The sequence below is a fragment of the Agelaius tricolor genome, unplaced genomic scaffold (assembly GCF_023055355.1).
Source record: "Agelaius tricolor isolate 1412-34295 unplaced genomic scaffold, bAgeTri1.0.p SCAF_19, whole genome shotgun sequence".
NCBI lineage: Eukaryota > Metazoa > Chordata > Aves > Passeriformes > Icteridae > Agelaius > Agelaius tricolor.
Window position 1 is genome coordinate 637,501 of NW_027269279.1, and position 23,091 is coordinate 660,591.

The 23,091-nt window shown below is 47.6% G+C and overlaps 1 protein-coding gene across 13 annotated transcripts in view; it reads right to left on the reverse strand.

The window, feature by feature from the left end:
* The window catches only part of TNRC6A (trinucleotide repeat containing adaptor 6A), a 69,643-nt gene that overhangs the window by 4,396 nt on the left and 42,156 nt on the right, over nt 1-23,091 (reverse strand). For 7 of the 13 annotated variants that reach the window (XM_071444770.1, XM_071444764.1, XM_071444763.1 and 4 more), the window contains 18 exons: nt 20,177-20,509; nt 15,779-15,826; nt 10,751-13,339; nt 9,778-9,942; nt 9,450-9,625; nt 9,210-9,290; nt 8,728-8,779; nt 7,342-7,484; nt 6,867-7,013; nt 6,558-6,695; nt 6,209-6,337; nt 6,057-6,134; nt 5,599-5,809; nt 5,025-5,057; nt 2,656-2,787; nt 1,074-1,232; nt 598-738; nt 1-2 (listed from right to left, as the gene is read on the reverse strand). The exon at nt 1-2 is cut by the window's left edge and continues 106 nt beyond it. In XM_071444770.1, the coding sequence (XP_071300871.1) occupies nt 1-2; nt 598-738; nt 1,074-1,232; nt 2,656-2,787; nt 5,025-5,057; nt 5,599-5,809; nt 6,057-6,134; nt 6,209-6,337; nt 6,558-6,695; nt 6,867-7,013; nt 7,342-7,484; nt 8,728-8,779; nt 9,210-9,290; nt 9,450-9,625; nt 9,778-9,942; nt 10,751-13,339; nt 15,779-15,826; nt 20,177-20,509 (4,757 nt within the window). The remainder of the gene's footprint in view (nt 3-597; nt 739-1,073; nt 1,233-2,655; nt 2,788-5,024; nt 5,058-5,598; nt 5,810-6,056; nt 6,135-6,208; nt 6,338-6,557; nt 6,696-6,866; nt 7,014-7,341; nt 7,485-8,727; nt 8,780-9,209; nt 9,291-9,449; nt 9,626-9,777; nt 9,943-10,750; nt 13,340-15,778; nt 15,827-20,176; nt 20,510-23,091) is intronic. The other 6 variants (XM_071444762.1, XM_071444765.1, XM_071444760.1 and 3 more) reach the window with 6 other exon arrangements.

Below are 23,091 nucleotides of genomic sequence, written 5' to 3' on the forward strand. Positions count from 1 at the left end.
CCCTGCAGCAAAGAGAAGAGTCAGACCCAGCACAGCAGGTCACAAATGCAGTAGGATGAGCTGTGCTTGTGCACGCTCAGGGGAGGGACGTGCACCCTCGGGCCCCTCCTCAGCCCACAGCACGTGGTGGCAGCAGGAGAGCACAGCCCTGCATTCCTGCACGGCCGGGCTGCCAAGGCTCTGCTGCTCCCACAGCCCTGGGCGTGCACAGCTGACAGCAGCAGCACAGCCCACACCCCTGGGACAGCCCCTGCACTGCACCAGCACCAGGGCTGGGCCACGGATGGGCTGCAGCCCCGACAGGCACAGCACGAGGGACAAACCAGGAGAGGAGCAAGGAGGAAACACAAGGGACAAACCAGGAGAGGAGCAAGCAGCAAACACACCCCAAACCCACAGCACGAGGGACAAACCAGGAGAGGAGCAAGGAGGAAACACAAGGGATAAAGCAGGAGGGGAGCAGCAGCAAACACAAGGGATAAAGCAGGAGGGGAGCAGCAGCAAACACAAGGGATAAAGCAGGAGGGGAGCAGCAGCAAAGATCTGCACGACAGCAGGGGGAAGGTCCCACACGACGCCCCAGCAGGCTGAGCATACCACTGTTCCTGTCCCTGAGGTGGTCAACTTCCCGCACAGTATTAATTGAGAGATTGTTTATGACACTGCCAGGAGTGACGTAAGGGTCAGTTTCGGGGTCGATGTTTGGATAACCTTTCCATGGCTCACCAGGGCGAAACTCTAGGAATACAGATGCAGGAAAGAAGCTTATTTTCCCTGTATTTTTAAAAAGGAAACAGCTGTCTAAACAATACATCTCCTAATGACTGAAAATCCAAAACCCTTTAAGCATTTAATTTACTTGATTTAGCCATCACTGTATTAATTTGATTTCTCTGGCAGACACAGTTGTCTCTGTACAGTAAAGCTGCCATTCTCCATTTCCATCTGCTAAGAGCACCCCTGGTGCCCTCCTGCACCGGCCGCTGCCCCAGGAGCAGGGGCCCAGGCAGGGAGGGAGGGCAGGGCTGTACCTGGGGGCCAATTAACACTGCTAGAGCCATTAGGGCCTGTACCTGGGGGCCAATTAACACTGCTAGAGCCGTTAGGCGATTTGGCACGGGGCCAGCCGTCCCCAATGGAGCCGGGAGGACTGGCTGGGGAGTTACTGCTGTTCAGGAAGTCGTAAGGAACAAACGGAGAATCTTCCAGCCTAAAACCACTTGAAATAGCACCTGATGGAAAAAAAGAAAAAAAAGCAGTCAAATATTTCTTCACGGCTGGTTTTTATATCCCTATATAAAACATATAAAATCGTGCCCTTGTAAATCATTCATGAAATATATAGCAGCACACTGTCCTCTTGTGATGCCAAGTTATACTGGAGATCATACAGGAGTGTATGAATCAAAATGAAAGATGTCTGAGTAATGCAGGAGAAAACTATAACAATAATACCCCATGAAACCCCTTCACTAAAACAGTACATTTTATTCAAAGAAACATGTGTTCAACTCAAGTAAAGTATTAATTCCAGAGGTAAGAGCATTCTGGGGGACCCCACTTGACTAACAGGGCTCTGTGGTGGGAGAGCTCATGAAAGAAACAGCTACAACCTGTGAGGGATCTTTAGCTACTGCAAAGCTCTGTGGATTCTGTTCCTGTTCTTGGGAGGCAAAAAAATTAATTTAAAAATCTCTGGAGACAGAGAAAGGAATGGTTTAAAAGTTACCAGACAGCAAAGCCAGTTCTGCTGCAGTTCTGAGGGAAGCAGGGACTGCATGAGATACAGAAATTCCTGGCTCTGGTCAGAAAACATCACCTACAGGTAAAGCAACACCACCACTGCCTGTGGCAACAGTGGGAGGGGTTCAGCAGGGCAGCTGCAGGGAATGGCCACTACCAGAGGCAGCTCAGAGCAGCAAAGCAGCTGATGCACCTAAAAATACCCCGACAATCTGAGCCTGAACAGTAACAGGAGACTGGGGACATTTATAACTATCTTTAGACACAGATTCTTGGGCTATAGACTCGAATTTTAACTGGATGATTTCAAGCAACTGAAACAGCTGAAATGTCATACGAATCTTGATTACTGGAATGAAACACGAAGCAAGGAAGTTCAGCTCCTCTAAAACTAAGGACAGCAATGGTACCAAGTCTAGCCCTTCTAAGCTCTTCCCAATTTTAGAATGCAAACACAGACATTCATAACCAAAACCTGCCAGTAAAAATGTCAGCCATGCCCAGAATGTGGTAAATCCCCCAAAATCACCTTAGGACAGAAGGGTGGTGGGAGAGAAAACTTGAAAACCGAGCTTTTGGCTCAAAAATATATGAAGCATTCCACTGGAGATTAAGGTAAAGCTAGTAGCAATAGTCACAGTTACAGAAAAGTCTGGTTAAAAATGAGTTCTGTAGAATGTTTCTAGTAATCTCATCACAAGATCATTCTGTGAGCACAGTCAGCAAAGCTGTGGCTGCTGTGGTAGACAAAGCAAGCTGGCACAGACAGCACAACAGGAACTGCTGTATATAACACAGGAGTGATAACACAGCCCAAGAAGCACTGCAGAGCTGCAGGGACCCCAGAACCCCAGGGGCTGGCCTGGGGTCACTCCTTGAGCCCACGTGCTGCCCAAGGAGTGCTGCACATACCATGTTTGCTGGAGTTCTGATCTAAGGATGTGTTCATAGAAATGCTGTCGACTGTAGTCCATTTCCTCAGCCGAGACTGTGGCTCTTTAATACTGCTCATATCCAGGTTTACATTCAAGTTTGAGTTCATTCCTGAAAGCACACACAGCTCATGAGATACAGAGCAAGCCTCTCCTGCTGCTCCTCGCCACTGCTGCCCCAGAAAGCACTGAAGAGCACGTTGCCATGGTTATGTCATGCTTCAAGTCTCTGCCTCTGAGGAACGTTCTAGCACTGAAACCAGGGAACTCTCTGCACACAGAAGCTAAGCTGAGCAATGCAAAGCACTCCCAAGTTCTCAGCTCATGTCCTCATGCAAAAATGTCAGTGGAAGAAGACATTAGGGAGTTAAGAGAAACCAAAATGTAAATAGCTAAAATATGGGGCAAACAGAACTGCTCTTGACCTGCTGTAGCTGTGCTCTGTATTTCAGATGTTTCTCTGCCAGAGAATCAAGACAATGCCAACCCAAATCAACTCAAATACCTGGAAAACCAGGCTCTTCTGGCCTTGGACAACATGCCCACATGTTTGCCCTTGGCATGCCTGCTCCTTTCCAAGTCTGTAAGAATGCTGAACTCACAGCTCTACCTGGTGCCTTTCCAGCCCTTCAGACCTGTTTACTTCTTTTCTGAAAACAAACCACTACAAGAATTTAACTTGAGAACAGAGACATACAGGGAACTTCTCAAATGTCTCCTGGAAACACCTTCCTTCAGCACTGGGAACAAGGGCTTCCTCTTGCTCCTAAGTGCACGTTCACAGCCATAAAGAAACTGATTTACTTTTTGAGGGGTTTTTGTTTGTTTTTCTTAAAGGCATGAGCAAGAGTTGGTGCCAGAAAAGCCTCCTCTTGAAATGCCTCAAGAAAAGCGCTTGGAACAGGATGGAGTTTTAAGAATTATAACAACTACCAATAGGTCAAACAGAAAAAAAGGGAATGTCCAGCTGATCCTGTTTCTGACACCTCCCTCTGGCATTCTGCTGTTGTCAGAGCAGTAACTCTGCACCACAGTAACCTTCCTTCCACCTTTGGAGGAGCTGCAGAGACCAGACCTCCAAGAGAAGGGTTAGAAAGACCCCAGGCTGGCAGAGGGGCACAGCTGTGACCAGGCCAATGCCAGCCCCCAGCAGGCACAGTTCTGTCCCAGCTCTCTGTGGGACATGTGTGGGCTGAGGGATGGATACCAGTCCCTGGACATAATCCATCATTTAAACACTTCCCAGAAGTAATTCCTCATATCCTACTGTGGAAGACTTTATATTAATTATATAGTTATACTATTAGTTATAGTATACTCAGTACTAGTTATTATTTATATCAGTTACACTCACTAGAAAGGTTGTTTTTATTAATAGAAATACTTAATTCTATAATGAACTGGGATGTGACTGCAGAACTGGTGAGGGAGAGAAAAGGATGCTCTGGGTGAGTATCTAGTGAATCCTGACAAATCCTTTCCCTGAAGTGGAAACAGCTCTCCTTGCTCTCCTGACACTGTTATGGGAACACAGAGAAAACAACAAACCCACAGGGTTTTCCAGGAGACAGCTGGGCAAGGTGAGCTCCCTCTCACACAGCTACACCACCACGCTGCACTGGGAGGTGACACCAGCTTTCCTCTGCACTCAGTTCTTCACTAGGGGGGAGAAATTCCAGCAACGTGCTCCTCCTGCCCTTCAGCCTTCATGTGAGGATGAGGGTGCTCTGTGTGCTGAGCAGAGGGACCCCAGCCAATCCCAGACTCCTGAGGGATCTCAAAGCAACCTGACACACACTGCAGGCTCCTGAGCCGTGGCCATGACTCATGTGAGAGAGCAGCTGTGGGGCTGTGTACAACAATTCCAGCTCAAGGAATCAAACACAAAGGAGCCTGACCTGGGCAGGATGCAATCCCTCAGCAGAGTTTGGTGAGAAAGTGAAATGTGCCTTTCCTTAGGGCTAACACAATGTGTCCAACAGCTCAAAGACTTCCTTTGTATGCCTTGCCCTTAGAATGGACACTGGCGCCAATCACCACCAGCAGCTCTGGAGCAGCAGCCTGGACTGGAGGCTGGCCCCAAGCCACCCCCAGTGTGGCACTGTCCTGGCCAGTGCCACTCTGCCTGCAAGCACAGGACCTCAGCTGCATGTCCAGGAACAAACCTCCCTGCAGAGGCCAATGAGAATGCAATCAGCCCAACAGAAAGGACCCAATCAGAATAAAAGAGAAGAAAAGCAAAAATGAAGGGGAGGAAAGAAACGGGGGTAAGGAACAGAGGTAAATGGTAAACAGCTGTAGTAAGATAGCATTAAAAAGGGACCTAAAGTAAGAAGAAAATATACAAGCCTGGAATTTCTGAAGTAGAAATTGGACAGAAGCCTGAAAATGTAGGGAGAAAGAAACAGGAGAAGTTTGTATTTATAAACGTTCAGACATTTTGCCTAATGAGACAACAATTCTTTAAAAATGCAAAGCCAAAAGCTTTCTTTCCTGGACAAAACCACTAACAGGCAAAGTGACTGTTCTACCTTTGCAATTCTAGAGACATTGAAAGCATTTTTAAAATCCCAAGAAATGTGTCTACATCAATGGATTCTTTGCATGGATTCTGCTTAAAGTCCTTTAGCTCCAGGAATCAGGACTTTGTATCACCCTGGGGATCCAGGGGACAAAAGGAGCACTAAAAGGAGCCTGTCATTCCTCAGGACTGTGAAGTATTGTGCCCTGAGACAGGGACACTCACTGGCAATGAGTGTACTTGGGGAAAAGTTATTTGGTGAGCAAGGGTAACCCCACACAGAACTACTAGTGCCACTAAAAAGGGAAGTACTGACAGGGTTACAGTCATTTTCCAGGAGGAAGCAAGGGGAAAAGTGGGGCTGTGTGTCACACAAACACTCATTGACTGCAGGGCACCCACCTATAGGGAAGCTGCTGAATGCATTGATTGGTGAGGGCCCTTTCTGCAGCTCAGGAGTAGTGTGGGGCATGACATTCTCAAGGAAGGATTTCATGGAGGGCTGATGGAGTGACTGCTGTTGAGAGGGTGGAGTTTGCTGCTTCATTAACAGGTTTGGATCAAGCTGACGGGACTGTTGCATCATCTGTTGCTGCATACTAAGAGATCGACCCTTAAAAAAACAACAGAGCAGTTACAACACCATGAGCAAAAGCTTTTCCACGTTCTGAGAAAGAGAAATGCACCTTTGTGCCCTGTGCATCCTGCACAGCCAAACCCCAGCACCCAGTCCCTCCTCTAAAGCTCCACCTCCGTCCACCCCTGCACACTTCAGTGCGAGTCCCAGCAGGAAATGCAGCTCAGGATGAAAAGCAGCTCTCAGGAGAGTCTGCGAGGGGAGAGTGAGGAGGGTTCCTTACCTGCTGCTCCTGCTGCTGCCGACCCCCTGAAGGCACACTCCTCTGGGGCTGTGCCTTCTGCTGCTGAGCCAGCAGCCGCTGCGGGACAGCCCAGGGTTAGAGCAGGACAGACACCGGCCCCGGCCCCACACCCACAGCCAGCACCAGCTCACCTGTAACTGGGAGATCTGAGAAAGCTGGTTTAACTGGGACAGTTGATTCAACATGGCTACCTGTTGTGGGCCAAAAAGTGGGCTCAGGCCACCGCTGTTTGGTGCATACTTCAGTAATGATACTGGAACCTGCAACACACGCCAGGGCCAAAGGCAACTGTAACAGCTCTACCCAGGCCAGAGTATGCAGAATACTATAAACCCTGGTCAACACGTGCCTGGCTTCATCAAGCCAAATACGCTCCCAAATATTTACAGAATAAATATCAGCAACACCAACAAACAAGGAACAATTTTCTGAAGCGGCATTTGGACAGCTCATACACAGAGTGTTTTCTGTATCACTTACCTGAGGGGATAGTAATGGAGGAGGCACTTGAGCACGTGGATTAGGCTGAGATGAATTAAGAGGTTGTGCTGGAGGCTGCTGCATGCTCCTGGGCTGTGCTGCTATATTCCCAACACCAAACACACTGGGATTGCCATTCTGGGGAAAGGATGGGCAGTCAGTGACAGAAAACCTCTTCTGCTGCTTCTCCCACCCCGCACATTTCAATCACAAGTTAAACAGGTATCAATTACACAAGCAGCTACAACGTTATATCAAAAGGCATTAAATGCAGTAAGTAACACACCCAGGATATGCACACAGCCTTACCTGTCTAACAGAATTCAAGCTTTGCATACCCAGCCCTGCTAGGGAGCCCAGGGCTTGGTTAGGTAGTGCATTATTTGAAGGGGGAAGCTTCATGTTTTGATTGGACATAAACTGCATGTTTTGGGACTCGTCTGCTACAATGCCATCCTGATGGGACAGACAAACCGAGGCGCAACAACCAGCCAGCAAGCAAGCAGAAGGGAGAAACCATTGCAGGAGCAGAAGGGAAGAGTCACAGGACAGTCCAGCACCAGCAGGAAATAGGCAGAAAACAAAAGAGATCAGGTTAGTCATCGGTATTGCCAAGGGCAACAGAGAGTGCTTAGTACAGTGCATCAGTGAGTTAACAAGAACAGACCTGTCATGGATTAACCAGCCAGCCCTCAGCCCCCCTGCAGCAGGCTCAGGAGCACACAGCTCCCTGCTCAGGACACAGTGAGGGAGCTCAGCAGTGCCCCAGAGAGACCCCACTGACCTTATCGAAGTAAGGACCGCGATCCATGGAAGACTCTTTGGGAATTTGGGGACGAGAACCGGGGCCTTTTCCAACCACACGATTGTAATCTCCCACGCCCAGGCCGTGCTTGTCCATCTCCATCCTCTTGTCCTGCAGTAACCCTGGGCACAGAGAGCTGGCTGCACACCCTGGGGGCACAGCCCCAGCCACACCAACACAGGCCTTGTGCTGGGGTGCTGAGCTGAGCCTGCCCTGGGCTTATACACAGCACCCCAGCTTTGTACAGCCCTGGACACACAGCACCCCAGCTTTGTACAGCCCTGAACACACAGCACCCAGCTGTGCACAGCCCTGGACACACAGCACCCCAGCTTATACAGCCCTGGACACACAGCACCCCAGGTTTGTACAGCCCTGGACACACAGCACCCCAGCTTTGTACAGCCCTGGACACACAGCACCCCAGCTTTGTACAGCCCTGAACACACAGCACCCCAGCTTATACAGCCCTGAACACACAGCACCCCAGCTTTTAGAGGACACCCCCTGTACCAATGCCTGCACACATCTGAGGCATGGGATCACCACCAACACACTTTGCAAGGCTTCACACAGTAATATCTGTCAGCTTGCTCTTAAAATCAAGCATGTATAATTGTTTAAACTTGCAATAATTTAAATAGCAGGCCTGCCATTAATACTGAAATCTAAAACCCAAAAGACAATGAGCCCCAAAGTGAAAATACCCAATTTTGGAGTGGAATAAGGAGAGAGTAACTACACTAAAAACTACAATGCTGCAATTAGTTTTAGTTAAACATTCTATCATCACAGTATACTGTAATTAATGTATTAAGAATTATTTTTCATTTGCTAAAGAAATCCTAACAGTAAATGGAATCAAATAAACTGTAACTGCTCCCAAGTAATTTTACTTGTGAGGTTTAAGCATTTCTAAAATAACTGTTCAGTATTAATTCAGTTCTTAGAACTGACCACGTGTTTCCAAGAATGAACCCCATGAGCCCATGTGGGATTTGGTATGTTTCTGTTTATACTCAGTGGAGGTGCCCAGAGGGCAATCAAGATATTTCTATTACAAGGAACAACCCCACCACACCCTGGAAACATCCTCTCATGCCAGTTTAACAGATATAAATATGGATAAGCTTAGTTTGATACGTGGCCAATATTCCTATAGCAACCAGGTGATTCTGTGTGCAGCATTACTCACACACACAAATACTCTTCTCTACAAGGACATTCCTTTTCTTTAGGGAAATATACACTTACCTACATATACACTACATATCATTTCAAAAATGTAATTTACAAAAGGATATAAGGTAGTAGAGAGTATAGAAGAAAAAGCAATAAAGTCCAGCTCGGTTCTACTGTTCTTACCTCCAGACATGTCCATCTTATTGCTCTGTATGGGTTCTTCTGGTGATTCTCTCTGAAGTAATAAAATAAATCACTGTTATTTCATTTTTAAGATAAAACAAAGAGATTCCTGCACACTATTGCAATTCAAAACTGCAAGAAAGAAAAATCAAGACAATCAGATGCTACTTTAAAGCATTTCCTCCCTTCAGTTGCTATCCAGTGAATAATAGGTTCCCTCACCAGAACTCCTAGTAAATGCAGTAAAGCATCAGACTATAGGATGAATACCTGGGTAGTGGTTACAAAACCACTTTTCATCAATAAAGAGATCTTTTTGCAATGAGAATGCACAGAAAAGGGATGGATGACAGGGCAGACAAACACAAGTAAAGAGAGAACCGCGATGAAAATGAACACTTGGCAATTGAGCATTTCAATGTCTGCACATTGTAACAAGCCCTGTGGAAAGGCAGCAAAGGCAGACAGAGACAAATACTTACTGAAAAACTGAGATTTGTGAATTGCTTAATGAATGGATTGATCCATGTTTCATCTTGCTTATTTCCACCTTTCATTATTCCCTTTAAAACAAAAAGGAATTCCTGTGATACTCAGATCCGACTTTAATTACATCAACACGTGTTAAGAATGAAAATTAAAGTGTAATGTGCAAGTGCAGTAATCCCTTCTGACTCAGCTTTCAGAAATGACTGCAGGCCTTGCCCCGAGCTGCTCCTCACCTTTGTGGGCATTTTCTTCATATAGGGTGGCCAGTTTAACGAGGGGTTAGCTTCTTGTGAGGAACTGCTGTTCCACATTCCAATCTCCACATCCTCCTCTTCCTCCCAGCTGGTCTGACGACTGCCACTCAATGGCATATCATCTCCACACCAACTATCTTGCATAGATTTAGGCCCTGGTGGTGAAAGAACCCAGCAGTGAACATTGCAGAAGCAGCTCCACCAAACAGCTCGATGCCTACTGCAAGGTAAAAACCTTCCCTGCAAGGAAACCACGAAGCTTCCAGAGAGGGATTTCAGCCTTCTCAAGCACACCGAGAGCACTCACCAGGCTTGTTTGGAGGCTGCTGCCCCAGAGAAGTGGTTCCCCAGCCCGAGGTGCCTCCTGCATCGCTGACAGGCTCTCCCCAGCTCGTACCAGTGTCCATGGGCTTGCCCCACGCCGCTGTCCCGTTATCCACAGTGGTGGCTGGAGCAGGAGGCTCTCCCCAACCTGTGCAAAGCAGGGGGAGTTATTGGCATCGTTCTGAACAAGATTTTAAAGCTACCTAAAGAGGCTCAAGTGTTTTGCCTTTTCTATATGCTTAACATACAGTAAAAAGCATGTGAGCACATATTCTTGTTTTGTGGGAGGGTCATTGTTACAACTGCAAGCTGTTCCATTAATAAAAGTAATCACAAAAATACAAACTTTGTATTTACAGTATTACATTCTGATAATACAAATTTCCAAGATATTAAGCTAAGAGCTGCTTGTTACAAGTAACTGACTCCATCTGGCACTTAAAAAGAGACACAGCACAAAATACTTCCTATATCCTGTTAAGTTCCTCTCCAAAATCATTATTTACTGCTCATGAAGCTACAAGACCAGAAAGTCTGACACCAAATCCTTAAAAACCCATCACCCCTCATTCTGTCCTGCAGAAGCTCAATGTGCTTCTTTTTTTTTTGAAGTCTCATTGGCAAAATTAAATTTTATCTGGTTTAGAATCATTTAGGAAAGTATTTCAATCCCCAGACACTATTTTAAGTATTTTCTCTGTGTTCCCACTCCCCAGAACTCAAGCAGAGCTGTTTAGCCCTTATTACTGCAGTTATTTAAAACTGGAGCTCCCAATCTGTACAAACACATCAATGCTCTGTGACAATGCTGTTCATTTCTTTAACAAACAGAAACTGTACTTCATTGCCACTTTGCCCTTTCCACTCTGAAACTAAAATATTGTTCTAAGAAGCAAGACTAAAAAAGAGCTTTACAGTCAATAGAAAACACAAATTTGGGTAAAAGCCAGGCTTACCAGAACCCGAGCTGCTCTCCTTGCTAGACATGGCACTTGAAGACAGTAGCTGCGGGTGTACCTGTGCTTGCTGGTCTGAACTGCTGCTACTGTTAGGGACATTTTTATTCCACATATTCACATTTTTGTAGTTGTATTTGCTCGGATCACCCCAAGCAGAAGTTCCATCATCAATCTCCATCTTGCGGCGAATGGATTCGGGGGACGGCTCCTCCCAGCCCGTGGGCTCCTCCTCCTTTGCTGGGGCTGGCATTGGCCCCCCCAGCCAGCCGGACCCCGGGGGCTTGTTTGTGGCAGACGGGGCTCCCCAAGAGCCAACATCTTGTTTGTTCCACTCAGGAGAGGTGATTGGCTTTGATGAGTCCCCCCAGACTTGAGGCTGATTGGATTTGGGAGGGTCTCCCCAGCCCTGGCTCTGATTAGACTTTGCAGGCTCATCCCATCCTGAAGAGTTGTTTGGGGTTGCATTGTTGCCTCCCCAAGTAACAGAATTTGATTTACCTGGCTCATTCCAACCAGACACCGACCTGTCGCTGTTGCTGCCTCCAGAACTGGATTTCTTTGCCTCACCCCAGTGGTTACTTCTGGAGTTTTCACCCCAGCTATCACCAGCAGACACCGCCCAACCCTGGCTGGCCTTCTGTCCATCTCCCCATCCCTGCTTCATCTTCGGTGTGTCATTCCAGGATGACTTTTCTTCTTTGCCACTTCCCCACGATTGATTGCTCTTGACCATTACTGTAGCAGCAGAATCTTCTTCCCACCCCCCTTGGCTGTTTGACCCTTTGGAGTCTCCCCACCTTGTAGCAGACTTTGGATCTCCCCACCCCGATACAGATGAGGTATCGTTATTATTAGGGCTAGGTCTATCCACACACCCCCCTGAGCTGGAAGTCTGTGTCACAGAGCCCCCCCAGGCCTCTGTCCCATTGTCAGTTTTTCTTTCACCCCTCGGTGACGTTTCGGTATCCCAGGCAGTGTTCTGTTTGATTGGAGTCTGTCCCCACCCGGAGTTGGAAAGGACACGCGGATCTAGGTCAGTTCTGTTCACTATGCTTTGGAGTAACGTGTGCTGGTCAACTTTCCTCCTCTCTCGGTTCTGGCCCTCGGCAGCCGCTCTGTCCTCGTGGCACCCGGCGCTCTCCGAGCTGCCCTCGCTGTCCCCCGTACCTGTTTTGGCCCACGAGCTGCTCTGCTCAGCCATCTGGGAGGCAGCAGAACTCTGGCTGCTGAGCTCCTCCTCCTCAGTAGACTTCCATCCATTTGTAAACTTCCTGCTGTTTCCATTGACGCCCTCGTTGGAATGCTGATTGCCGGGCAGTTTGCTCCATTCCCCGTTGGAAATGTTGGTGCCAGTGTTCTGTGCGGGGCTGCCCCATCCTCTTCTGCTCCCGCCAGCGCTCGCACCGCTCCCATTTCCCCACGGCATGTTCTGGGAGCCGACTGCCCCTGCCTCCCACACCCCTCCGCCTTTACTCCCGTTGATTTGAAAGTTAGTGCTGCCGGGCCCGCTGCCGCCCGGCTGCATTAGAGTTGCATTCACAGTGTCACCATTAGCTTGGCTGTTTGGGCCTGGACATTTGTCTCCAGAGTAACTAGAACCATAGGCACCCCAGGTAGTACCGTAAGAGCCGCCAGTTTTGGCCTCACCGTTGCTCAGGTGAGAGATGGAGGTGCCGTTTGCCACTGGAGAGGCCTGAATCTGAGAATGATTCATTGTGCTCACGCGCCAGGCCCCGGGCCCTGCAGTGCTGGGCAGCTCGTTCATCTGCACCGAACCAGCAGAGTTTGGTAAACTAGAGGTCATAAAGTTAGTAGTGTTATTTGGTCCATTCATTTCAGTGTTAAGGTTTTGAGGTTGCCCACTGAATGAAACATTCCTTGTACCATTTACTTCAGAATCACAACTTTCCTGAAGGCTTCCCCAGGAACCGTGGGCTGAGCCACCCACTTTCGAGTTAATACTCTGGCTGTTGGCCATCTGACCTATGGTACTGCACTGAATGCTTGTGCCAGGACTCCCACTCCCCACGGACCCTTTCAGGGCATGTCCACTGTTCTCCAACACGGACCAGGCACCATGGTTGCCATTTGAATTCAAAGTGCTTGGATTTAACCCTCCATTTGATGAAGAGCTTATGGTGCCCCAAGCATTCATTCTATTGTTGCTACTTTCAGATTTGCTGTCAGGAGCATCCACAGAAACTTGACATGTGCTTATTATGGACCCATGGGATAACCCCCAGGGCCCATTAATACTTCCATTGCCCACATTATTGCTGTTGCTACCAACCACAAACTTATTCTGAGCCCCGTGGCCGAGGCCGTTGCGAATGCCGTCGCCCTCTCCTGCCGTGCTCCCTGAAGCCATGATCACGAGGTTCCGCTCCGACCCAGAGCTGGAGGCAGAGTCAGTGTCCATACATTCTGAAGTCAGCTCTGGGTCACTGCCAGTGATTGATGGCCATGCTTCTTTGTCAGAGCCGTCTACGATAACTTTATCCCAGTTTGTGCTGGAGTCACTATTTGAAGAGACTGGTCCCCAGTGAGAATTTTCATAATGGGATCCTAGACCACTGTGGTTCAGATCTAGAACGAAGAAGGAAAGCCCAAGAGCATTATTATGAGTTTAGCATTATTACTTCATTAAGCAGAAGAGGGGGGAAAAAAGTATAAAGATATTAAGCCAGGAATTATTTTGCTTATTATTTTGCTTCTGTTAAAACTACAGTCATGGAAAGTGACAGAGAAAGCTCTAAGTACAGCTGCCCAAAGGCTGCCACGCACAGCCCAGAACACCTCCCAGCATGCAGAGCTGCTCTCACAAAAACCTCAGAAAACTTTAGACTCCTAAGGGTCTTTTTCTTCCAGACAAACATTTTTTAAAAGGATACTCTGTATCACCACATACAAACTATTTTCTAAAACACATATAGGTATTAAAAACACAATAGTAAATAAAGCCTGGAAACACACCAAAAGGCAGAAATTCCAAGAGGACATGGCCCTGGCCCAGCAGTACTAACTGCTGTGTGACAGCAGCCAGAGAACACACACCTTCCCACCCCTGTTACAGATGTTGTATAGGAGCCTTCAGTACAAGTTATTCAAAGTATTTTCTTTAATACAACAACAGCTTGGCACAAAATGCACAACACCCATCTGAAGCTCTGCTTTCAGAATGCACTGATGCACAAGCCTATTTTTAATTAATTTTTAATCAATATCAGTATTACTCATCCTGCAGTGGAACAGAACTGAGTGCAAGACCCTGGCTCCCAGAGGTGGAGCAGCTCAGAGCAGGGAGCACCCACTGCTCCTCAGCCCTGGCACTCAGCTGAGCTTCCCCTGGCACATCGAGGTGAGGAACAAGGATGGTGGCCCAGCAGTTTGGACCAGGAAGAGTGGCAGAGCCCTTGGCAGCCAGGCAGGGTGCTGTGATGATGTGTGGCAGCTGGAGAGCCACCACCACCCTTGGGAGAGCCAGGATTTGGCTGAGCCTAACCCAGAGCCTGCCCATTCAGGTGGCGCCACAAGAACGCTGCCATGGCTCAACAACCGCCCAACAAACTTCAAGGTTTCAGCTCTCACCCCAGTATTTTAAAAAAGGACATTCAACCTGCACTAAGGGACTGGTCAAAGAGCTGTGTGCACTCTTGGGAGTGAGAGAACCTACGGCACAGAACAAGATCCTGATCACACAAACACCATCCCAGAAACAGCCTCCCTTTTAAAAGCAACACAAAGGCACACACAGATGGCAAACAGCCTGAATTCAGCAATGAGAGATACAGGTTAGGACTACAAGTCTGAGGGAGATGGTAAAACAAACCCTAATTTGCACAGCAGCAGAACACATGAAGAAAGCTTGCATTTATTCCAATTCTGTTACCCGAATTTAGCTGCAGTTTGTGCAGAGCTGATCCACAAGCAGCACGCAGTGATTAACTTCCACTCAGCTGAACTCCTCCCATTACACACAAACTACTTAGCCCAACAGTCCTTCTCCTGCACATAAACGTGTGTGTGATGTCTAGTATGAGCCACTGCTCTGGAACATTCCTCCCTGAGCCTCCCCAGCTCGTGCACTTCAGAGACCAAGGACACAAACACTGAGCAAGCAGATACCAGCTCTGACTTTCTGTAGCTGGCAGAGACCACAGAACACCCTCAAAACTGAAAAATGACATGTGACAACACCCTGCATTTGGTGCACAGCACCGGGAGCCAGAACAGCCCACTCTTGCTTTTCTTCCCAAAACTATTTAAAGTTGCAACTGAACTTTTGCTGCTTAAATCCTTGACAAAAAACCATTTCCACAAACCCGAGTTTCTTAAAATTCTGTAATCTGCTAAGATTGCTTTCAGTAATTTTTAATTTAATGCTTTCCAGCTATGATTTATCCTGCAGGAAACATTTGCAAAAAAACTGTACGTATTTTAAAAAGCAGTTTGTCATCACATGGGCTAAAATAAACCGGATTGAGAAGCGTAAATTAAGAAATACCTGAACCTTGCACCCTCTGCCTCCTTTTCCTGCTCCAGCACACCTGGCAGCCCAGGCTGTCAATACCATACCTTGCCAATCACTGCGCCTTTGGGCCTTATGAACAAATGCATTTTAGTAAATACAGTCCTGAGCTTTTAGCAAACAATCAAGACATGATTTCCTCCACAGTGTGACACGTCTCTGATAGGAAGCAAAAGCTTGCACAGATTATTCAATACCATAAGAGACAGGTCAGCATGGAAGCATAAACGTAAAAAAAAAACAAACCAGTACCTTAACGCTAAGGTGACAGAAACTCTTAGTTTGAATTCTGACTTAATTAGAAAATTAAAAATGTTAAATCAAATTAGTATGCAATGGCACAGAGAAAGTATACTGCAATCATTCACACACCCATGCCAATGAAAAGCATAAGCCAAAGAACAAAAATAAAAATTAAAAAATCAGACAAAACTGTGTGAAACATGTAACCACCACAAACACGTAGTGCAAAAGCAGGTGAGATGGAAGTAGCTAACCTGACTGGTTAGGGGAGTGGCTCACCAAGTCCCGAATGGGAGGCATGCCTACAAAAAAAAAGCAAGAAAATCACAGAAGTGTTACTTCAGCAAATGAGAGAACAGTCCCCAAAGCACTCAGTGCTGCAAACCCAGTCCTTAGACCCCTTTTTCAGGACAGGTTTCTCTCAGAGCCAGCTCAGTCTCACTGTCTGCTCTGAATCACGTTCCCCACACAGGGAGCAGGGACATGCCAACAAACTCAGCCTGGGGACGTGAGAATTAGCAATTCTGCTGCTTTTATGACACATTTCAATTACTACCTACTTGTTACACATTTGGCATTTAATGAACCAATTTAATGTGTCCTTAAAAGTTTGATTTATACAAAAAAAGAGGATATAGTCAGGGAAACCACAACCAGTTCATTTTGGACTGTACTGACTAAGAAGTTGAGCAGTCAGGCCTGAAACTTCAGCAAGTTCCTCTCCCTCTCTGCACAGCACATCTGCTCCACCTCCCAGTCAGGACTCTGCAGCATCTGAGCATGGCCCAGCTCTGACTGAACCTAAGCATGTGCACAACAATCCATCATCACCTGCCCCTTCACGTCCTGCTCCTCCCCTGTGCCACACAGGCACCGTGAGAATCAAACTTCACTTTCAAACCCACAAATTCTGCAGCTGGAGACCACAACTGTTGCACTGAAGGCAACGTTCCCCAAAGGAATGCAACCCTCATCACTACCAACTGCAAATCCCAACTGCTCCCTCCTTCCCTGAGTCCCCCAACAGCTGAGAACCACCCCAGGTTATTGCAGGCACCTTTTGCTCCCAAGGGCTCTGGCTGGGACACAACTTTGTGGCTCTGCTGTGAGATGCACCAGGACAAAGGCAGATGGGAGGAATCCAAACTGGAGCCCTGCCTGGAGCCCAGTCCTGCTCTCCTGTTCAGCTCAGGCCACAGCCAAAGCAGTTACTGCTGGAAATACTTCAGTTTATAATAATAAATCATTTCACTGTGGAACAGCCACCTGGTGATCCCAAGGTGCTCCAGAGCAGAGGTGAGCAAACATCAGGGCAGCAATCAACCCTGCCCTTCATGTCAAGTTTGCACATGGGGCACATCAGTGAAGACAACAACTAAACTGGGAATGAAAGTGTCCTGATAAAGAGCTGCTTAGGGAGAGTGCTAAAAATAACCATCTTGGCACTGGCCTGGATCTGTTTCAGAAGCACAACAAGCCATGAGCTTCATTTATGTGTCTCTACTAAAACAACATGCCAAATGTCCTAAAAACAGCAGGAAAAACCCAGCCCACAGGCCAATCCCTTCTTCAGCTTTACTTCTAGACAAAGCCTGTTGATTTTCCAAACAGGAGACAACTGTTCACACAAAATACAAGTAAAGAAATGGGGTTTAGATCACTGATATAGTTAAAAAATTCTCCAATACCAACGACTTAAAATCTTAGTGTGCCCAGGGCAATTAAAGACTTTAAATTCAGCAGTATCTGCCTGCATTACCTGGCTTTTACAAAGCACCTACCAAACCATTCCACACAGCTGAACTGGGGGGAGATCCTTTCAGGAATTACACACAAAACCACAGCCATTCCCAACTCCAGCAATTCTGACTTCAGCACTTGAAGCCCCAGTTCTTCTTTTAGCCCTAAAGTACAGATCAGTCCCAGCAGCCGTTGGTTTATCCATGGATGTCCTGTCTATGCAAGCGACCTACAGTCAAATGTCACGAGATTTTGGACTCCAGAGGTAACACAGAGAGTACCTGGAGCTGCTGGTGGGGCTGAAAGAGGAAGTAGGGAGAGTGAGTGAAACTGAGACAGGCAAATGACAACTGCATTTCCTTTCAGACACAAAGGTGGCAGAAGACATCAGCCCTGCTGGACGGGGCCTCCCCCACCTCACCAGCACCAGACCAGAGCTTGAAACAGAAACCCAGCACAGAAACAGCATCTGCCTTTCCATTATCATCTTGTCTGTGTTTAGGAAGGATCATGACAACAGCTCTAAAGCAGCTGTGACTCCTGGTTCTCCCAGGGAAGGAGACATTCCAGGCACAGATGTGGCACCAAGAAAGCAGAGCTGAGTGCCCAGCCTCAGATGGCAGCTCTGAGCTCTCCTGGGACACACACAGAACACCAGGGACAGAGCTCTGGCAGGAGCTACAGCCAACACAGACACTGTCCTAAGGTGACAAAGGGACCTGGCCACCCCCTGCCTCCCTGCAGGACCCTGAACCTGGCTGGACACAGCACCCAAAGCACCAGGGCACTGCCCAGAGCACACCTGCCCCAGCCCCAGCACAGCCCCAGGACAGCCCTGGCACCTGCTGGCACTGCCCACAGCAGCACAAACCCACACAGCACTGAGCAAACCTGGGCAAATGCAGCACACAATGGGAATCCAGCTAATTAAATGCTGGGCTGGTGCTCACAGAAGTACAATGGAGAACAGCACACAAATCCTCTGGATACAACTGGGAGACTTAATAGGTTGTATAAGCAGTAATACTTCTTAATTTCGTTTACGTGTGAATTTTTATTTAAATCACCACTCTTATTTAAATCACCTTGCTACACACCCTGACCACTAGAGTATACACACTGCAGGAAAAGCCTCATCTTAATGAAAGGTAACTTTAAACACCACTAGGGACAGGAACAACATCATACAGGCGAAGCAAAGAGAAGAAGCTACTTAAAAATTACCTGTTGCAATGGCAAAGAGTTCTATCAGTATGTTACAGAAATAACATTGGAAAGTATGAAAAATAATATGGGAAACATTCCTCAAGGACTCATGGACAAACTGCTTCCAGTGCTTTGTTTACTTGCATTTTAAATCCTGATTCTTCAAGATGCAGTAATCAGAACAGATCAAAATTTAACTCAAACTTGAAATACCAAGGCTATTTTCAGTGTTTTACTATTCTTTCTTTTTTTTTTTTTTTTGCTAAAAGGGCTGAGAGTCACATCCTTTGTAGTCTATAAAACACTAGTTTTGAGAAACATTGAGAATTCAGTAAAGTCACAGAAGAAACTACTTGTGGGAAAAAGTTACATCATCACTGCTACGTGCACATCAAAATGTAAATACAAGTATAAAAATAAGAAAGTATTAAGCACTGGCATGCATTAATACCAAATCCCTTTGAAAAGCTAGATCCCTCACAGAAAGTTACTTTTTTTCCAGACAAAAATAAACTACATTAATGTCCTGTAAAATTAACTGAGCTGCATATTAGTGCAGTCACTGAGCAGCACATCCTACACATGTAACAGGCAAGTTCACCTGACTTAAAAGGCTGTTTGAAGGAATGCATAACAAACCAAAATAACAAAAGATGATTGAATTTAAATAGCAGTAAAGGTATGGATCCATTCTGTAATACAACAAAGCTTCAGGAGAAAAACTTGAGAAAAACTCTGACCTGACAATAAAAGACAATTCTGATATCCTGAACAAGCTGTACCCTGGCTGGATCTCCAGGTATGAAGTTAAAAATGAAAGCCAAATCTCAAGGTGCTGTTCAATCACATAAAGAAATGTGCTGGAAGGAGCTTTGAAGACCACTCAGTTCCACTGCCATGGCAGGGACACCTTCCACCATCCCAGGCTGCTCCCAGCCCTGTCCAGGCTGGCCTGGGACATTCCAGGGATCCAGGGGCAGCCCCAGCTGCTCTGGGCACCTGTGCCAGGGCCTGCCCACCTTCCCAGCCAGGAATTCCTAATTCCCAATATCCCATCCATCCCTGCCCTCTGGCAGTGGAAGCCATGCCCTGTGCCCTGTCACTCCATGCCTTGTAAACAGTCTCTCTCCATCCTTCCTGTGGGCTCTCCCAGCCTTTCCTCCCAGCAGAGCTGCTCCATCCCTCTGCTGCCTCCTCTGGCCTGGGCCAGCAGCTCCATGCCCTGCCTGTGCTGGCCCCAGGGCTGGGGTCTCACCTGAGTGGGGCACAATTCCCCTGCCCTGCTGCCCAGGCTGTGGGATCAGCCCATCTGGGGAGGGCTCCTAAAGATCCTTCTTTCTGGGGTGTGCCCACCAAAACTGGATGCAGCAGAGGTGCTTTGTACCACAGCCATGCTGGGATAGTGCTGAACACAGATCAGGGAATGTGCAGCACAGCAGAGGCCACACTGGAACCACCACCTGCTCCTGCCATGTCTGCACTCACTGCTGCCAAGAGCCTGAGACAGGGGCTGAGCTTCAGCGTGCAGCCTGCCCTGAGAGGCCAAACCACCCTGCAACACCCACTGTCAAGCCCTGACACAGGAAAGGATCTCCTCGTGCTCCAGCTTACAGTGCAAGCTCAAATACCGTTGGCTGAAATATTCCCCTGATAATGAATTTAAGTGACTGGATTTTAGCTGAAGGAAAACAAGGCACTGCCCTCACCTGGCTGTTTTTTGCTGCTGTTGGGCACTTCTCCGTTGGTCACGGGCTGGTTATTGGTGCCAGTGCTGCCTCCTGGCTGGCCGTTGAACACCTTGGGGCTGGATCCCAGGTTTGCAGCTATCCCTGGTAACTGCTGCCCCCGTTTCAGAAGCTGCTTCTGTTCCTGGTGTCGGAATCGCGGCGGTACTTCCCGAGGAGGGTACCGAGGCAAGGGCTGCTGCTGGCTGCTGGCTGGGGCCCGCTTGGCATTATTGGGAGTGCTGGTTCCTGGGGAAGTGCCGTTGGAGGTGACGGGCTGGGGCTGGCTTACACTGGTCTTGGTTTGTTCTGGCACTGCCCCCACCCCCAGGAAAAAGAAAGTGGGACAAAGTTATTCATGTGAAAAGCAACTGAAAAAATTGAAGGCTAAGTCAATATTAGTAGAGGTGTTTATTTATGAGGTAATGGCAGCATTTCTTCTGATTCAAGTTGCAACTCATCCCCGAGGAAAAGCTCTGTTATCCCTCAATGACACGCTTTAGTGGTACAGATCTGGAAGCAGGAATATGCCTTGCTATCACTCCTAACCAAGTTCTCTCAGTTACAGGATAATACTAACCAGCTTTCTACAAAACAGCACTATGCAGTTTATTTCAGCACTGAACCTTCATTTAGAAAACGTTCAAGTATTAAAAAATTACGTTTCCCATTTAAGTATTACCTATAGAAAACTGCTCTGGCCCGGCCCAAAAAGAACAAGGGGCAAACAGGACCTACAGGACATGCTGCTTTAGGGAGCCCAACATGCAAAGGGACAGCTCGTTATTCATGGCCTCAGGTGCCTGCTGCCAGCACAGGGACTGCTGCACGCAGGACAGCACTGGCACTGGGGAAATGCCAAATGTGCAACTGCAGCTCCAAGTGACCTCAGTGCCAGCAGCACGGCCCCAGCAGGGCGAGGGCAAGGTCAAAGCATGGGCAGAGGGAGCACAGCAAGCCCAGACACCCCCGGCCCCACAGCCCAGCCCAGCAGGCAGGAAGGGTCCTGAGCTCCTGCTGTGGGACTGCTGCTGCTGCTGCTGCCAGCCTCCAGCTGCAGGTCGGCTCTGCCCCCCTCGCTGCATTGATATGTTAATAATGTGCTTTGCAAATTCCTTCGATGAGATATGCGTTAAGTGCCAATATTTATTGTGCAACTTCCTAAGATACCTCAACACTCGACCATGACCTCCCTCAGCACCAGGAAAAATGTTACTGCACGACTGAGAGTGCAGTTTTCAGGGGCTTTTAAAACCTTTTAAATATGTTTAAGGACCATTTTATCATTCACTTTCAGGACCCGAGTCATGGGAATACAACAAAAAACAAAAAACAAACTCGAGCTTTTGTTTAAGGAATCAATTGGAATGTTGTCAGTGCTACTTATGATATAATCTCTGTTTATTTCTACTTTACATATTCTGAAAAACACGAAATAGAAGCCTTTCGAATAAAAAGCCACTGAAGAATCAGCATCTGAGTTGTGTTTTAATGGAATATTGCATTTTAGCTGCTTAAGGGAAGGGGAAAAGAAAAACTTTGGAGACCTTGTTTGACAAATGGGGGGCAGAAGCCTCAGGGAGAGGACACCCAACTTCAGCTGCCCCTCCAGGGCCCCCAGCACCCTGTGTCCCCAGCAGGGACACAGCTCTCCCAGTGCACAGCTGGCTGCAGAGGGACAGAGTTAAGGACAGGACACACCTCAGTTTATTGTACAGAGCACAGGGAATAGAAGGTATTGAAAGGCTATTAGATCAACTGGGAAGTGGATAAAGATCATAACCACCACTTCAGATTTCCTCAATTTAAGCTGTTCCCTATATTATGGGAAGGCAACTGGCTCCTTGCAAAATATTTTGATGAACATAATGAGACAACAAACTGTGATTCTGACTTCTGGTTCAAAACTGAACTTCACAAGTAGGAAATAATATTAAACAAATCTATTTCATTTGGTGCTTCTAAAATTTCTTACACTATAAATAAAGTAACTGGGAGTGACTAAGCCCCGAAGGGGGGGAGAGGTGCTATTTAAGCAAATTGCTGAGAATTTGTTGACAATTGCATGCAGAAGGACTTTGCACTTTTCTGTGTCCAGGTTACTGCAAGAGGCTCTGAAATGAAACCACGTTTGCTCACACTCCACAAGCCATGTAACCAGTGCCCAAACCATAACTTGTGGTGCTCTCCCTGTGCCCCCTGCCCCAGCTGACTGCAAGGATGACCCCTTAGAGCCTGGAGCACATCCAGCTGAGCTGAGCTGACAGTGACACACAGGAAAACCCTTCTGCAGCCTCAGAGCAGCCCTGGGGCCACAGCCCCATGCAGGACACACAGCCCCATGCAGGACACACACACTCCAGCCTCTGGCACACACTGCTCCTGTCCTCCTCCCACTGCCACCTGAAGCAGCAAACACAAACACCCTCACTTGAGGAGATTTGAATACAAAACCCAGCACCCTGTAACGCTGAGCCACCTCTCCTTCCCTGCCACTCCTGCACCACTGCTGCCCGGGGTACAGTGAAACCATTTCCATCTGACATCCCCTGGACACCAGGCAGGGCTGCCAGCAGCACGCCCAGGGCACCCCTAACACTTTGCTTTCCTAATTAAAGCTACTTTAAGACCAAGTGTGTTAGAATCGACCCCAAGGGACCTGCAGGAACTCAAATCACTTTTGACTATCAAGGAGTGCGACAAATAAACAAGGTACTCGCTGCCCAGCCAGCCCTAAGGCACAGCACCAACAGCACTTCTCTAACAGCTCATGAATATTATATTTCACATATATTCTAAGCATTTGTTTCCTTAGCAAACATGGCAATTCTATCTACTATGATAGCAGCAAATTGTATAACACGCTTGCCAGGTCCCAGGGCTAGGCTACAGAATAT